This window comes from Lissotriton helveticus, chromosome 12 (assembly GCF_964261635.1).
Source record: "Lissotriton helveticus chromosome 12, aLisHel1.1, whole genome shotgun sequence".
Taxonomy (NCBI): Eukaryota; Metazoa; Chordata; class Amphibia; order Caudata; family Salamandridae; genus Lissotriton; species Lissotriton helveticus.
Genome location: NC_136073.1, coordinates 675389994 through 675407285, shown reverse-complemented (window position 1 = coordinate 675407285; position 17292 = coordinate 675389994). Strand labels below are relative to the sequence as shown.

The 17292-nt window shown below is 47.2% G+C and overlaps 1 protein-coding gene across 7 annotated transcripts in view; it reads right to left on the bottom strand.

Moving 5' to 3' along the window:
• The window catches only part of CENPT (centromere protein T), a 1192572-nt gene that overhangs the window by 283266 nt on the left and 892014 nt on the right, over nt 1-17292 (bottom strand). For 6 of the 7 annotated variants that reach the window (XR_013603874.1, XM_078671348.1, XM_078671349.1 and 3 more), the window contains exon 15: nt 6305-6523. The exons of the other annotated variant lie outside the window; for it this stretch is intronic. Coding sequence is in view for 5 of the 6 variants with exons in the window: in XM_078671348.1 (XP_078527474.1) it covers nt 6305-6523 (219 nt within the window). In the remaining variant the exon portion in view is untranslated. The remainder of the gene's footprint in view (nt 1-6304; nt 6524-17292) is intronic. 7 annotated transcript variants of the gene reach the window in all.

The window sequence follows — 17292 nt, the reverse complement described above, 5'->3', positions numbered from 1 at the left end:
GAGCTGAGCCTGTCTGCAGCTTTCGGAACCATGTCCTCATAGCTGTTCCAGGATATTGCCATACCATATACTCTTAAGTGCATTATGAACCTCGCGGTTAAATGCTATCTTTGGTTTGGCTTTATCAAAACATGTCGTGTGAGGTGTCATACGCTTTGGAATACTACCCCCTCGCCAGTCCTGGCGACGGGGGTAGCATTCCACCCTTCTAGAGGGAAAAGACATGTTACTTTCCTTAATCCCGGTTAAAGTTAACCAGAGCCTCAGCATCACAAAATGGATGCTGCTGCCACAGACACAAGTCTGGCCTCCTGCTGCTAGACGAAACTCCGGCAAGGGAAGCCTGAACAATAGGTTTCCTGTCACAGGGAGGTGCTAGCACCACCCCAGACAGGAGACAGTGGATTGGGGCAGGGAGGGCTGAATGAAACTAGACACTGCCTGGGGCACACAAGGTGTCCCATGCATAGCCCGGTTCAAACCGGTGCTGGGGCACTCCAGCCCCAGCTCTGGCGCGAAACTGGACAAAGGGAAAGGGGTGTAACCACCCCCTTCCTGGGTCCCACCCATAGGAGGGACCTAGCAGGTAATCCAGCCCCTTGATTTGGAATAAAGGTAGGAGCTCTGTCCCAAGACTTTAGATAATCCTGACTGAAACTCTGCTACGAAACTCTGGACCCTTCGACATCCTACTCGACGTAGAAGACTGAAGAATCTCCCTTGTGGTCAAGGAGTGACCACCCTGTGCAAGCAGGCACCATCAAGCGCTCAACGGTTTGCTTTGTTGTCGCTCCCGCCGGAGATCAAACGACAGAGCCTGATAAGAACCGGATTTCCAGACATCCAACAGCCCGATCCACAGCCACAGCAAAGCTGAGACCCGTGGAGGCGACGAGAGACGTGGGACCGGCCATCTTGGAAAGCCAGCGAAACGCTTTCCGTGCAACTTCTGAGGCACCCTCGAAGTTGTGCATTGGGGATTGAGAAGCCCCAGCCCCGAGCATCCTTTGCACCGAAGATCACCTCTCCACACTCACCGAGTGCTGCGTGGGGCCCTTTTGCATTTTCCTACTCGACGCGTCTGTCCGGTCACTTGCCCGTTGGCTAGTGGCCTCTGTGACGACGCAACCTTTGAATTACACTGCTGGTCTGGTTGCTCCAGACTGGCCCTCGCTCCCCTGAAAAGGAGCGGCCCCTCAGACCTTGCTGGTCTGAGTAAGAAGCCATCTTCGATTCCCGCCTGGGTTTTATTTGCCAAGGCCTGTTGACTCTGATTCGAGAACCGACACCGCCGACAGCGAGAGCCTTTGTGGGACAGTCCGTATCCAGCTCCTAGTCATCGTCGAAACCTCCTGGTCCACGTGGCTGCAGAGACAAGCTTCTCGACATCACCTGATTGCTTCCCGACACCGCCTGGTTCCTTCCTGGTCACTGGCTAGTGACCCAGACTCTGTCCCCTCTGCCTTAAGGTACTCTACATCTTCGATCCATCCTTTGATCCAACCGGACTCTTCTCTCCTGGTCGCCTGCAGCATCTTTTCTCCAAGGCTCCGTAGATCTCCACGACGAAACCCGACACACTTTGAAACCTATGCACCCGCATCCTGTGGGTGAGGTAACGCGAGTACTGCGGTGCTCCTGTGCAGGTTTCCACCTCTAGTGTCCTAGTTTCTAGTGGTTAAGTTCTAGTCCAGTCGGAAGTCTCCCAAACCTTTAACTTTCTAACTTTTACGCACCCATTGACTTCTATGTGTACACGCGTGTGCATTTAGATACTGCACCCGCATACTGTGGGCCGCCGGCTCCCTAACTACTGTTAGTCCAGTGTAGCCCCAGCGATTCTCAAGGCCCTAGGCCTTACCATTGTTCGTGACGTGGTTCTTATACCACTATTTTAGTATATGGTTTAGCGGGCCACCAGGGCCTATCCATAATTGTGCAACTTTTGTATGTTATATTAAGTTCCTTGTTATATGCTTGTGCTCCTGTGCTCATAAAGAGTTAAGGGGATTTATTTAGAAATAAATACATATATATTTTGAATATATAACCTGTGTGGTGTCCTTTCATTTGGTATTACAGGGATTGCATATGGTAAAACAGCTGGCTTCTTTATCAAAAGGAGGGAGGGTGATCAGTAGATCAACGGACCCTAGTTACCACTTGTGAGAGTGGAAGGTCCAGTTACAGCATGTGTCCATGAATAGTCTTCACCAAAAAAGGGGGGGCTGAACTGTTCCTACAAGGAGTGGGAAGTTAAAGGGAGGACTAAGAAAGGACTAAGCAAAGACTGGCGTGACCAGAGGTGTAAATATAACACCTGTGGGCATCCCTTTTGTTGGATGTATTTGCCTCACACACCCCGAAGGATGTCATGCTTCATCATCGGCGGTTGCTCCTCGTCGGGGGGGCGGTGCAATCCCCGACGGGCATACCTCATAGAGGGGCACTTTGGGGGAGATCTTTTGTATCTAACTGCCCTATGGTGAAGTGTGGGTGTGTGGGCGGGAAGGCAAATGAGCCTGAGGTGGTAGTTAAAATGCAGCAAGGGGTGCCGGAAACTATTTTATTCTGGTGGTCCCCCTACTACAGTTAAAATCGTGAAAACAAGCTCGCTCAGTGTCACCTCGTTAGGTAGAGTGACCCATGTCGAGCTAAGAAAAACAACAAGTGGTCAACATGTTTCTCGCAAATGGAACAATATCCTGCGATTCATCAGGACCTTAAAAAGTGAAAACTATAAAGTAAAGAAACTCAAAAACATGCCAGTGTCATGTATGTGGTGTGGGTATATTTTACCTCGATGGAAAGTCCTATGCCTGGATCATGAGAAAGAAAGGAGATACACATTAGTAGTACATTTCTCATTATAGCAGCATGGATTGTCAGCGCCAGAATGTGAACATAGTAAGGCATGCTTGGGGCAGTGTGGGGAATAGTCACTACCTCTCCATGCCAAGTGGTTTCAGCGTGCAGTGTGAGGTGCACACACACTCTAAAACTATATCAGTGGGAAGGTACAGGTTTAAAAACAAATTGTAAAAACAGCAAGCAACTACAAAAACACCATAATGGCTCAGAGTGGCATAATGAACATTGATTGTGTGAGTGACAGCGTCTAGAACTCAGAGTGGTCTGTCAAACCTAGGTGTCACACAGGATAATGAAATAATAATAATAATAATAAGCGCCGGACTCACCTAAGGGTTAAGGGCTAAGTACCACATGAGTGGTCGGCGGGTCAGTACATCGGGGTTGAGCCTTCAGATTTAGCTAAAAGGTAGATGTATTGCAAAGAGAGATACTCTGGACGGGTCCACTGACAGCCCATGACGAGTTCTTCGAATGGGTTAATACTTTAAACCCATTCTTGCATTTCACCATATCCTCTTCCCAGAGAGAAATTGCCTTTCTTGACCTTACCATCAAACTGGAAGGAGGGTCCCTCAAGACCACTATGTACAGGAAACCCACAGACCGGAATAGTCTACTCCATTTTCAGAGTCATCATCCTAAGGCCTTACGCTCTAATCTACCATTCGGACAATTTCTCCGGATAAGACACAATTGCAGCGAAGTGTCTGATTACAAGAAGGAATCCACTCTCCCACACCACATACATGACACTGGCATGTTTTTGAGTTTCTTTACTTTATAGTTTTCACTTTTTAAGGTCCTGATGAATCGCAGGATATTGTTCCATTTGCGAGAAACATGTTGACCACTTGTTGTTTTTCTTAGCTCGACATGGGTCACTCTACGTAACGAGGTGACACTGAGCGAGCTTGTTTTCACGATTTTAACTGTAGTAGGGGGACCACCAGAATAAAATAGTTTCCGGCACCCCTTGCTGCATTTTAACTACCACCTCAGGCTCATTTGCCTTCCCGCCCACACACCCACACTTCACCATAGGGCAGTTGGATACAAAAGATCTCCGCCAAAGTGCCCCTCTATGAGGTGTGCCCGTCGGGGATTGCACCGCCCCCCCCCGACGAGGAGCAACCGCCGATGATGAAGCATGACATCCTTCGGGGTGTGTGAGGCAAATACATCCAACAAAAGGGATGCCCACAGGTGTTATATTTACACCTCTGGTCACGCCAGTCTTTGCTTAGTCCTTGCTTAGTCCTCCCTTTAACTTCCCACTCCTTGTAGGAACAGTTCAGCCCCCCCTTTTTTGGTGAAAACAGCTGGCTTCACATGCCCTCTTGAGTTAAGCCTAAGACAGCTTTTGTCCATGCTACCACTAGGATAGCTGGTCTATAAGGTTGACTTTACAACCATCACCATAAGGGTTGTTTGGACTGGTGCAAGGTGCTCACTAGAATAGTGAACATCATATACCAGGCCAACTTCTCACAATGTCTACCCCATGATAATGCGCAGCCCTGTGAATTAATTGATTGAAACCCATAGTGTCTTCTGGAGGGGAAGGCCTTGAGGGGTATATGGCATCCTGAGGGATATTTGGGACATCTGGGGTATTATAATCATCCCATGGGTCAGGTGATCCTGTCGGAGTAGCTGGATGAGGCATGTTACCCCCCCATGTCATCAGAGCTATCATCCCTGTTGTCATCGTATGGTATGATGGAGGATGCTGGGGAATGTTGTGATTTGGGTGGATGTGGTGATGGTACAGGTGAAAGAGAAGGGGAAGGCAGTCTTAAGGGGGAGGTAGTCACGTCCTTCTTCTTTGAATGCGGAGCTGGAGCTGGTGTGTCCAGTGGTTGCTTTTTTGAGGCCAAAATCAGCTGTCCAGTGATTGGATCTTTAGCTAGAGTCTTTTGAGCAGGGTCTGGATGAAGTAAGTCCCCTGCAGGAGGCCGATCTTTTGGTGCAGAAGAAGGTTTTGGCACCGAAGCGATTTGCTTTGATTTTTTGGCAATGTCTTTAACCGGAGAAGCAGGAGTCTTTTTCGGCTCCGAAGCTTTTTTCGGTCAGGTGGTTTTTTCGAATGCGAAGCAGGCTTGCTTGGTTCCGACCTGGCTTTCGGTGCCGAAGGAGTAGTGGTTTGTTTCCGCGCCGATGGTTTTGATGCCGGCGTGGCCGGTGAAGTTTTCTTTTTCGGTGCCGGTAAGTGTGCGCCGGCACCGTGTGAAGGCCGACTCGAGCCCGAGTCGCCTGAAGGCTTGATTAGCTTCTTAGCCGGGCCCGAAGGTGGGGCAGTAGAAGCAGTGTGTCGGTGTGCACCCGAGCCCGAGGGTGTGACCGGGGCCTTCTTTGGGTGTGTCGAGGAAGGGTCGGGGTCGACTGTCTTCCTTACGACTCACTGTGCTGGAGTGATGTCGTCGACTTCGGAGTCTTCTGCTTTGGAATTGCTATCGATGTCGTGTTGTTCTGGAACGTTGACGCCTTCATCGAAGATGTCATCCGGAATGGAAGCAGAAGATTGAGCCATTGTTCGCCTCGCTCTTCGGCCCCGGATAGTCTTCTTGGAGCGGAAAAAGGCACAAGCGGAACAGTCTTTGGCCACGTGCTCCGGGGAGAGGCACAGGTTACACACTTCATGAAGGTCGGTGTGGGGAAACTTCGACCAACATTGAGGACACTTTTTAAATGGCGTCCTCCCAATAAGCTGGAGTCGAGGCTTAGTTGGGCCCGAAGGCCATCGACGACGACCGGAATCGAAGTTTTCGGTGTTGAAGGGTAGCATTGACTGGAAAAGCGTTTGAAACTTAAGTTCTGTAAGTTGGTGAGGATTGCGCGCTGAAGGAAATCTGTTCCAACACGGAGTGCTGGAAACACATCCGAGCCCGGTGGCGGAAAAAAAACAATCTGGGGATGGAGCCGATGCCCATGCGCAGTATCATCCAAAGGAGGAGTCCCCTATCCCGTGACTTCCAAAGACTTTTCTACAACAAAACAATATGCAAACATCTGGGCCCAACACTAGGTGGCCATCTATGCATAGTGTGTAATCTGCAGCTCATATGCCTCGAACATACAAGTTCACTGACAATACTACTTACCATTCTGAAAACACAGTTAAATAAGTTTTGACAAAATACCTCTTTTCGAACAAATGAAACTTTTTTTCCTCCACATCAGCCTGTAAGCATGATGGTATGTATTAGGGGCACTTGGCTTCTTGCACTGGTAAAAAGCACATTAAGAAATAATAATGTTAAGCATTGGAGGTGCTCTTGTAGTTACCTCAGGATTCAAACCAAGGCAATTGTTCCTAGTCAGACCTGCGAAATGGTTGCTTAGAATGTGAGGTTTTACTCAGACTTGAAGTAACAAAGCAATCGAATAGAAAGCAAATGTAAGGACAAACAACTGAAAATTAACTCTTTACCTTCATTAAATGATCCTACATCATTTTGTATCGGGTCTTCCACATCATCTGTCCATCCACTGCTCTGCACTGGACTTTTACTCTTTTCAACTCTCCTGAGTGTGCTTGCTGCAGTCAGACTCCTTTCTTTGGTGGAAATGTTTTTACTTTCTTGACTGGATATAATGCCTGAAGGACGGCTAGTTTTTATAGATGGTGAATGGGCAACAGGGGAAGAATCTGCAGAGAAATGTGATAATATAGAAGACACTGTCTAAGAATGTTCCGGTGTAATACAGCAAATAATGGTTACCTTTCCGCACAATAGTTATAAGCCAATTAACTTAAGACTGTGAATTGGGTGAAATAAACGAAGTCTGCAGAATGAGTGATTACAGAGGGGCATGAAAAACCAAAAGCTGTGTAAGCTTTCTTAGCGCTTTCTGCACTTTCCATTATCATCCAAAGTTGTGCAGAGCATCTAGTAGAAATGAAAAAGAAATGGATTTGTCTAGATGCCTCTCCAAAACGTCAGCAATAATCCTCACTGACAAGCTAAGTTGATGTGGAGAAAAGCACAAGAACTGAAAACTCAGAACGCATATAAAAAAAAAATGCATTTGGCAAATATGCAGAAAATTAAACCTAATAACGATGTAGTATAAACTATGACCGTGACATGAAGCAGCTTAGACAGAAAAAAGCCTCAACAGTACAGTGTGAACCCCCTAGCCGAGGAAGCTAAGTAATGGATATCATGAGTGCCTGCACTGCATGAAATCTTGATCAATTTTACATGAAGCTCACCAACTTGGCCATGTTTTTCTGCTGAAGAACAAGTTACTTACCTTCGGTAATTTTTCTGGTGGATATAATATCTACCTGTGGATTCTTCACCTTTAGAAATGCCCAATGAGTCATCATTCCACAGAAACATTTCTTTCCAGCTCTCCACTTTGACAACGACGTCATAATGCCACAGCTCCATATGCGGCACCATGTGACATCATCGGAGCCATAAGAAGCCCTAGTCGACGTTCATTTCCACCCATTTTGTTCCAGGCTTCGAGGCGAACAGGTGAAACCGACAGTACCCATGTGAAAGCACGATAGGTCTCAAACCATATATATATATAGGAGGGTTTGTATATACACACACACATATATATATATATATCCATACACACACACACACACACACACACACACACACACACAATAATATTAACAAAATATGCAATATACAGATAGTCTCGTTGGTAGCATACACAAAAAAACAACGGGGAGGCGGTTGGGTCAGTGAGGAATCCACATATCGATATTCTATCCACCCGGAAAAAGCGTTACCTAAGCTAAGTAACTTGTTCTTCTGATAGATACATCTACCTGTGGACTCCTCATCTTTTCAACAGGATCCCCAAGCAGTCACGCAATCAGAGGTGGGTGCCTTTCTGCCTATGCCAAAAGGGCCAAATGATAAAGCCTTTCCTCCTCTTTAGATGGAGGTGGAGAAGAATAGAAAGTAGGAGGGGTGATAGACAGGCCCAAATGGGAGAGAGTAACCACATTTGGCAGGCAAGCAGCCCTGGTTCTCAGTACCAACTGAACTTCTTGAAAGTGGAGAAGGGGGGGTCCACAATGAATGCCTGCAATTCACTAACCAATCTAGCCGAAGTTATGGCGACCAGAAGAAAAATGCTACTTACCAGTATGCATATGTTCTTGGCATGTAGAGTTGTACACTTAGCATTAGATCGCCACCTGGTGTTGGGCTCGGATGATTGCAGGTTGTTGTCTTCTTGGAAGAAGTCTTTGTAGTCACGAGATAGGCGACTCCTCCCTTGGACAATACTGCGCATGGTCATCGACTCCATCCTCAGATTGTTTTTCGCCATGATGGGAAATGATGGAGTTAGTAGAAGTAAGAGAAAGGATGTCCATGCGTGTGCATCTAAGTAAGATGATAACTGGAACAGATACAAGCCCCGCGGAGGCGGGAGGGCGTATACGACTCTGCAGCTCTACACGCCAAGAACAGATGCATACTGGTAAGTAGCATTTTCCGTTCGAGGCATATGAGCTGCAGATCGTATACTGTGCATCGATTGTGCAGCAGTGTCTCCCCTAGCGGTGGTCGCTTGCATCCGTTGCAGTATTCTGAAATAGTGTTCTAAGGACAGCTTGGCCTACTGCAGCTTGCTGCTTGGCCTGCACATCAACACAATAGTGTTTAGTGAAGGTGTGTATTGTAGACCATGGTGCTGCCTTGCATATGTCCTCTAGTGGTATATTTCCTAAGAAAGCCATAGAGGCTCCTAGTTTGCGAGTGGAGTGTGCTTTAGGAGGAACGGTTAGTGTACGTTTAGCTTTTTGATAGCATATTTGTATACACTTTACAATCCACCTGGCAATTCCCCCCTTAGAGATGGGGTTGCCTTTGTGTGGGGGAGAGAAAGATACAAATGATTGTTTTGTCTTTCTAAAGGCCTTAGTCATATCTTTGTAGTATAACAGGGCTCTTCTAACATCTAAGGTGTGTAAAGCCCTTTCTGCCACAGAGTCTCGGTTTTGAAAAAACGCAGGTAGCTCTACTGATTGGTTAAGGTGAAAAGGAGTGAAAAACTTTGGCAGGCATTTTGGATTAGGCCTAAGTACCACCTTGTTAGGATGTATTTGAAAAAATGGTTCTTGTATTGTGAATGCTTGTATTTCACTAACTCTTCTGAGAGAGGTGATGGCAACAAGGAAAGCAGTTTTCCATGTTAGGAATTGCAATTCACACTTGTGTAAAGGTTCGAAAGGGGGTCCCATAAGTCTTGAAAGGTCCACGTTTAGGTTCCACACTGGAGCAAGTGGCAACCTAGGTGGGATTATTCGTTTTAATCCTTCCATAAATGCTTTTATTGCAGGTACTCTGAAGAGAGATAGATTTTGTCTATTCTGTAAATAGGCTGCAATTGCTGCCAGATGCAGGCGTATGGAAGAGTAAGCTAAATTGGACCTTTGAAGGTGTAGAAGGTAGCCAATGATATTTTGGATGGAGGCATCCAGTGAGTCAATGTTATCGTTGTTGCAATATATTGCAAACCTTTTCCACTTAGCGGCATAACACGCTCTGGTAGTGGGTTTTCTAGCTTCTTTAATTATGTTTATACAGTCTGGTGGTAGGTTTAAGTAACCAAACTCTAAGACTTCAGGAGCCAGATCGCCAAATTCAGTTGGCTTGGTTCTGGGTGTCTTATTTCTCCATGGTTCAGTGTCAACAGGGAGGGTGTGAGCTATAATTTTTGATGTGGAATCAGTGAGAGCTCTAGCAGTGTGGTGAACCAGGGCTGGCGTGCCCATGTGCGAGCTACAAGTATTAGCTTGAGAGACTGTTGTCTGAGTTTGCGCACTACTAGTGGAATACGTGGGAGAGCCGGAAAAGCGTACGCAAATCTGCCTGACCAGTTCATCCATATTGCATTCCCCTCCGACCGTGGGTGTGGAAACCTGGCAGCGAAGGTTGGGAATTTTGTGTTCTCGTGGGTGGCAAACAGATCTATCTGTGGGTGCCCCCACCTTTGGAAGAATGGCTGAAGAACTTGTGGATGTATCTCCCACTCGTGAATCTGTTGTGACTGTCGACTCAACAGATCTGCTATCTGATTGTGAATTCCTGGAAGTTGTTCTACCGTCAGGTGTATGTTTTGAGGAATGGCCCATCTCCAAATGTTCTGTGCGAGCTGGGACAGTTGCAGAGTGTGTCCCCCCCCCCCCCCTGTTTTTGTACATAATACTTGGCTGTCATATTGTCTGTCCGGATTAAGACAGCTTTGTTTTGTATTTGCAGTTGAAAAGTTTTGAGTGCTAGGAAAATTGCTAGCAGCTCTAGATGGTTGATATGGAACAGTTTTTTTTTGGTTGTTCCATTGTCCTTGTGTGGTATAGTGTAAGAGATGGGCTCCCCATCCTGTGAGGGATGCGTCTGTTGTGAGCATTATCTGTGGAACAGGTTCTAGGAACGGCCGTCCCTTTGTCCAGTTTTTGGTGTTCCATCATTGCAGAGAGTGATATGTACGGCTGTCCACCAACACCAGGTCTGTGAGCTGACCTTGAGCCTGATTCCACTGTTGTGCTAGACATTCTTGTAATGGGCGCATTTGCAGTCTTGCGTGTGGAACTATGAAGATGCAAGATGCCATCATGCCTATTAGTCTCATGAACACTTTGGCTTGAAGAGTTTGTTGGTGTTTAAAAATGGAGACTAAGGTCTGAATGCTATGTATCCTGGCTGGACTGGGATACGCTAGAGCTGTAGATGTGTTTATGGAAGCTCCTAGATACTGATGAACGTGCGAAGGCTCTAGGTGCGACTTGGTGTAGTTTATGGCAAACCCTAATTCGTGCAGTGTTTGAATTGTTTGCTTTGTGTGTTGTACACATTGGCTGAACGATTTTGCTTTTATGAGCCAATCGTCGAGGTAAGGGAAGACATGTATCTGTTGTCTTCTGAGATGTGCCGCTACTACTGCTAAGCACTTTGTGAACACTCATGGTGCTGTTGTGAACCTGAATGGAAGGACTTTGAATTGATAGTGTTGTCCTTGTATGACGAACCTTAGATACTTCCTGTGAGCAGGATGTATAGGAATATGAAAGTAGGTGTCCTTTAGGTCTAGTGTTGAAAGGAAATCCCCTTGTTGTAGTAGTGGGAGTACTTGTTGCAGAGTGATCATGTGAAAATGATCAGATTGTATGTAATGGTTTAGGGGTCTGAGGTCGAGAATCGGTCGTAGTGTCCCGTCCTTCTTGGGAATTAGGAAGTACAGGGCGTACACTCCTGTTCCTTGTTCCTCTAAAGGAACTACTTGAATAGCATCCTTTTGTAGAAGTGCTAGACTTCCTGTTGAAGCAGAGTGATATGGTCTGTGGACATAGGACGCTGCCTGGGTGGTATGGTTGGGTGGGGTCGCTGTGAGTTCTAGGCAGTAGCCATGTTGGATAATTTGTCTTACCCACCTGTCTGTTGTGATGGAATTCCAGACAGGTAGGAACTGTGATAGTCTGCCCCCCACAGGAGTGGAATGCTGTAGGGGAAACAGAGGGAAGTCATTGTTTGGGAGTGGAAGAGGAGCGGTTGTTGTTATTACCTCTACCTCTTCCCTTGTTATTATTGCCCCTGTATCCTCCTCTGAAGTAGCCTTTGTTAGAGGAGATCTGTGTGTTTGTTTTAAAAGATGACGTTGTATCTGCACCGGTTGGCTTAGAGCCTCCTCTATAAAAGGAGCGGCGAAAAGAACTTCTAGTCTGTGTGGATTGTAATGCACCAATAGACTTAGCTGTGTCCGTGTCTTTTTTCATCTTTTCTAGTGTGTTGTCGACTTCCGGCCCGAACAACTGGTTTTGATTGAAGAGCTGGTTCAAGATGGTAGTCTGAACCTCCGTCTTAAACCCTGAAATGCGTAACCACGCATGACGCCTGAGTATAACACTAGTATTGACTGCTCTGGATGCTGTGTCAGCTATGTCTAGTGCACATTTAATTGAGGCATTAGATATTAATTTGCCTTCTTGTATGAGCTCTGTTGCCTGATCTTTGTATTGATCTGGGAGGTGCTCCATTAATTTTTCTAATTGGTCGTAGTGCGCCCTGTCATAGCGTGAGAGCAGGACTTGTGTGTTTGCTATGCGCCATATGTTCGTTGCTTGAGCAGCAATCCTTTTCCCTGACGCATCAATAACTTTGGATTCCTTGTCAGGTGGGGGCGTGTCACCAGAAGTCTGGGAACTGGCTCTTTTTCGTGCATTAGACACTACTAAAGAGTCTAGTGGCAGATGTCCCTTAGTATAGACTGGATAAGATGGTGCTGGTCTATACTTTTTTTCTATTCTTGGATTTAGTACCCTACAGCGTACAGGGTCTTTAAATATTTCTGGGGCATGTTTAATGACTCCTTTGATCATGGGTAGTATTTGCGTAGACCTTTGTGACTGCTCAAATGTGTCCAGTAAAAAATCCTCATCTATGGCATCAGAGTGCATTGAAACCCCGTGGTAAAGGGCTGCTCTATTTAATAGATGATTAAACCCAATACTATCCTCTGGAGGGGAAGGTTTTGTTGGGTAGGATTGAGGATCAGGAATATCTGGCACATTGTGTGGTGTGAATCCATATATGTTGTCCTCCTTAGTATATTCTGGACTGACATCTTCATCTAAAGGGTATTCTTGTGTCTCTGGTATGTCATTCCCCCCACCTATATCATACTCCTCGTCAGTGTGGTGTGATGATGCAGGAGATTGAACAGGAGAAACTGTAGGTTCAATGTAAGGAGGGATAGGAGAGGAAGAAGGTGAAGGAGAGTAAGAGTGCATTGGAGAAGTAGCACAGTCCTTTTTTTTGCAGAAACCACAGGTGGAAGTGGTGTTTCTGCTGGCCTGTTCTTGTAAGGAATAGCTTCCACATGTCCAGTCTTTGGATTGATATGGACTTTCCTTTGTTTAGGATCTGGTCTAAACAGTTCTTCTTCCTCTACCACTTTCTTCGGCGTCAATTTTTTCGGTGCCGATAGGGGTTGTTTTGAGTGTTTTGCTGTAGAAGGCTTTATTGAGTTCTGAGGCAAATTTTTTCGGTGCCGAAGGTGTTTTCGGCTTGGTAGGAGTCTTTGGTACCGAGGTTGGAGTGGAGACAGGTCTCGTTGGCTTTGCAGCGTCGGACTCTGGCGTTCCATCCTTATTTTTGGAACCGGAAGGCTTTGGAGTGGAAGCTCTTTTCGGATCCAGTACAGTCTTCGGCACCGATGCATGTTTTGGTTCAGGTGCCGAAGGCTCTTAATTTGGGCACCCAAGGGCGTTTTGGCTTCGGTGTCGAAGGATCCTTCGGTGCCGAAGGATGTGTGTGCTTCGGTGCCAATGGAGGAGGTGGAATCGGCACATGTGGTTTTGTCGGTGCCGAGGCACCGGAAGGCTTAGACGTTTTCCTCGGAGCCGAGCCCGAAGGCGGGGCATCGGAGGGGGTTTTTCGGTCTCGACTGAGCCCCATGGGCGGAGTGCTGACCGTTGCCTTTGGTTTGGGCAGTGTCTGTGGTGCAGGGGCAAGAGTACTCATGGGTTGTCGAGATGGAATCGAGTCGTCTGAGTCCTCTGCCCCCGATATAATCTGGAGATCAGGCGAGTCTTCTTCGGCAACCAGTGGAGCCTCGTCTTCGGAGATATCTTCGAGTGGATCCTCGTCCTCGGAGACGTCTTCTTCGACGATCTCCTTCTCAAAGATGGCCTCCGGTGCTGGTGCTGATCTCCTCATCTCGTGTCAACGCGCCCTCCGATCCCGAATGGTCTTCTTCGATCGGAAGGATGCACAAGCTGTGCAGGTCGACTCGTCGTGTTCCGGTGATAGACAGCGGTTGCTATGAGGGAACTTTGCTCGACATACCGGGCATCTCTTGAATGGAGTTCTGTCCATGAAGCGTAGGCCGTACGGCGCCGATAGGCCCAACGGCCCGCGACGACACACCGGAATGTGGTTGATGTCGAAATTAGTTTATTCGATGTCGATGATGTTGGTCTAAAGTCTTTGCGCTTCAAAGTTGCTGAAAAGTCTTTTCTAGCCGGAGCGGAAAACTTTCATCCGAACCTAGTGGCGGAAAAAAACAATCTGAGGATGGAGTCGATGACCATGCGCAGTATTGTCCAAGGGAGGAGTCACCTATTTCGTGACTACAAATACTTCTTCCAAGAAGACAACAACCTGCAATCATCCGAGCCCAATACCAGATGGCGATCTAATGCACAGTATACGATCTGCAGCTCATATGCCTCGAACATATTGTTTTAAAAGCAAGCAACCTTAAAGGACAACTAGATAAGGGCTCAAAGAAGCACCCGTAAGTAATGTGAGCATCAAATAAAGGTCCCCTGAGGCACAACGAATGGAGTGGGAGGGAACTTGTTAGTAGGCCCCATATGAAACCTTAATACTGTAGGGGACTTAAAAGGGAAGGTTGGTCAGGTAAGCAAAGGAGAGCCAATCCCTTAACTGTTGCAACTGCAAAACCTTGCTGCGCCAGATAAAGCGCAAAACCTCAAATGTCAGACTAATGGAATTTTAAAGGCTCATGCTCTTTTCTTCACACCACTTCACAAATTTTGCCCATCTATCAGCATAAACGGAGTTGGTGGAGTGTCTTCTGGCTGATAATATAACATCCACCACATCAGGAAGAAAAGAAAAAGAACTCAGGTTGGCCTGTTCAATCTCCAGGTATGTAGGTGAAGGCCTTAGAGGTGGGGGTGTAAAACCTGCCCCTGAAATTGTGGGAGGAGGTCTGCCCTGTTAGGGAGACAGAGTGGAGGGCACAATGAGAGGTAAAGAAGGCCCGTCAATCACACCCTTTGTGGCCAATCCGTGGGCTATTAATATGACTTGAAGAATCTTCCTCAGTACGCGAGGAATCAAGGGTATGGGGAAAACGCTTAATACAGCTGGGAGCCCAGTCCAATTGAAATGCACCCCCCAGTACTCTCTGCAATGGATACTGAAGGCTGTAGAATAACGGGCAGTGTGTGTTCTCGTGAGTAGCAAATAGGTCTATCAGAGGGGTCCCCCATAGCCAGAAAATGTGTTGTACCACTTCCAAACTGAGACGTCATTTGTGATTCGCTAAAAAATGCTGAGTGAGACAGTCCGAACACACGTTCAGAACTCTGGTCAAGTGATTTGCCACAATGCAAATTTGATGGTTGTGAGCCCAGGACAAGAGTCGCAGAGCTTCTCTGCTGAGAAGATTAGACCCTACTCCTCCCTGTTGCACAAGTTCCTTATCTTCGGTAACGACATATCTGTAAGAAACATTAGTAGTGATAGATTCCTTACCTTAGAATTACCCCCAGGCGTCAGACTGGATCTGGAAGGTTTTTCGTCAGCAGTACCCCTGTGCGTCAGTAGGTGTCGTCGTGCGGCTCCGCGTGCATTGTTGGCGCCGGGATGTCGTCGCCGGAGCTACTTAGACGCGCCTCTGTGCGCTGACGTCAGTTCTGTATATGACTTTCCGTGCCAGGAACGCAGAACCATGCAAAAAACTGACCAATGGTGCCATGAAACTAGGGCCCTGAAAGGGATGCCCTTAACCCTAGAAATCCGCCAACGATACTTCCCCGCCCGGAGGCGCATTTAACCCCAGGTCAGCCCCGGCAGAGCGGGCGAACATTGAAAAGTTGCGGGGACATTTGTTGCTTTGCTCCCTACCTGTTCCTTGGTGCAGGACGCTCCTTGTGCTTTCCCGGTGGGGTCCCTGGTGCTCTTCGTTCCCCCTCCCACCGCCGCAGCAGCCATCGCGGCCGCAGAGTGGAGGTGGGGACTACAAATCCCATGCTGCCCAGCACACAGACTGCACGCGGGCTAAGCCCGGGCCAAGGGTGGGCCCGTTTAAGCCCGTTAAAGACCGTGCGAGACTGGACCGGGCCCACTCTCTTTATTAATTTATTTATCTATTCTTTTCTACTTCCGCCCATAGACAATCTGTACGTATGCTTACATATTGAACTGTATTATACAAGTTACCATCTGTCAAGTATATACTTTCATTATTGTACACTATGTCTACGAGGGGCAGTAGAAGCAAAAAGGCTGCGGGTGGAGCACAGATTATAGGTCCTTTGGACAACTTTATTACCAGGGCAAATGAAGCTATTGATCAAGGCATTATTCTTCTGGAGCGTAGAGTCTCTCAAGACCTAGCTCTGGCTAGACGCTCATCTTTGGGACCTCTCGCATTAGCTAGAACCCCAGCACAAGCTCAGGATGTAGGCTCTCTGGTAGATGTCGAGGCAGAAGTACATAGCATGCCAAAAATAGTTGACCTGTCAGCGTCGCAGGTTCTGTCTGATTCACAATTAAGTTTGGCCTTAGAAAAGTCCCCAGATTTAGTTATTAACCTTACGCCAGATGATACAAGCAACAGGCAGTCAAGGGGTAGGAGGGAGGGTGCTATACAGAAACAAAAGCAACGGGCAAAGGAGCCAATGGCTAAGGTTAAGGAGAAACATGTGCCAAAGAAAAAGTATGTGAAAGGGCTAGATCACCCCGCAAGGAATGGTAATGGGAAACCACACCCAGATGTGACAAACGAAGCTCTGGATACAGAAAGTGTAGAGGGTTTGGGTACGCGGGGGGGGGACATGTCACCACTGCGATGAAAATAGTAAATTGTTAGCAAAAATTGGGGAGCTTTTTATTATCTATCTGTCCCCAATAGAGACTAGACTCCTACATATAGAAAAACAACTGGCCGGACTTAGCGCCCTCTCCAAAAATGCACCCATAGACACACCTAATCATGGGGCAATAACGGCTGGGGGGACAAAACCTAGTAACACCAAACAGGCAGACCTATTACCTATGAAAACGACTGCACAAGTAGCAAATACAAATACCAAACCAAAGACCCCAGCAGCTCAAGTTAATAAAACAGCAGTTAAATCAGCAAACTCTGCTGTGCCTATCAGGCACAATGATAGCCCACCTAAAGCCTGTCCAACACTCACCAAAAGGGATTTGAAGAGGGGAGTAAAAGAGCGTAGACCCATAGTTAATTTGCCTCCAGAAGCAAGTCCACTAGTAGTAGTTATGACAGGGGTCCCAGAGGTGGCAGACCATATAGATGAATCCAGTTGGTCACTAAGGAACAAAGTCCAACACTGGCTAAACTCCAACCGACCCCTACCCCTTAATTGTTCAGGTAGGATCTTAATGGTGCGCAGAGTTCCCTGGGTGGGAGAAGAGCGGAAAACTACCCAGGGTGACTGTCATAATTAATTTTGAGGACCCATGTACGGCAGATTACATATGTTCTTGGAGAACGCAAGGGCGTTATGAACGTATTGAAACCAAACGACTCTCCTTTTATCCCCTTAGGAGTCGTGCGAGGCCAGGTCATGACAGGAATTGGAGTAGAATGGGCCAAGGGGATTGGGGAGGAGACTGGGGAGGGAACCCGGGCAGAGACGGAGCATTCATGGAAAACTTTAAA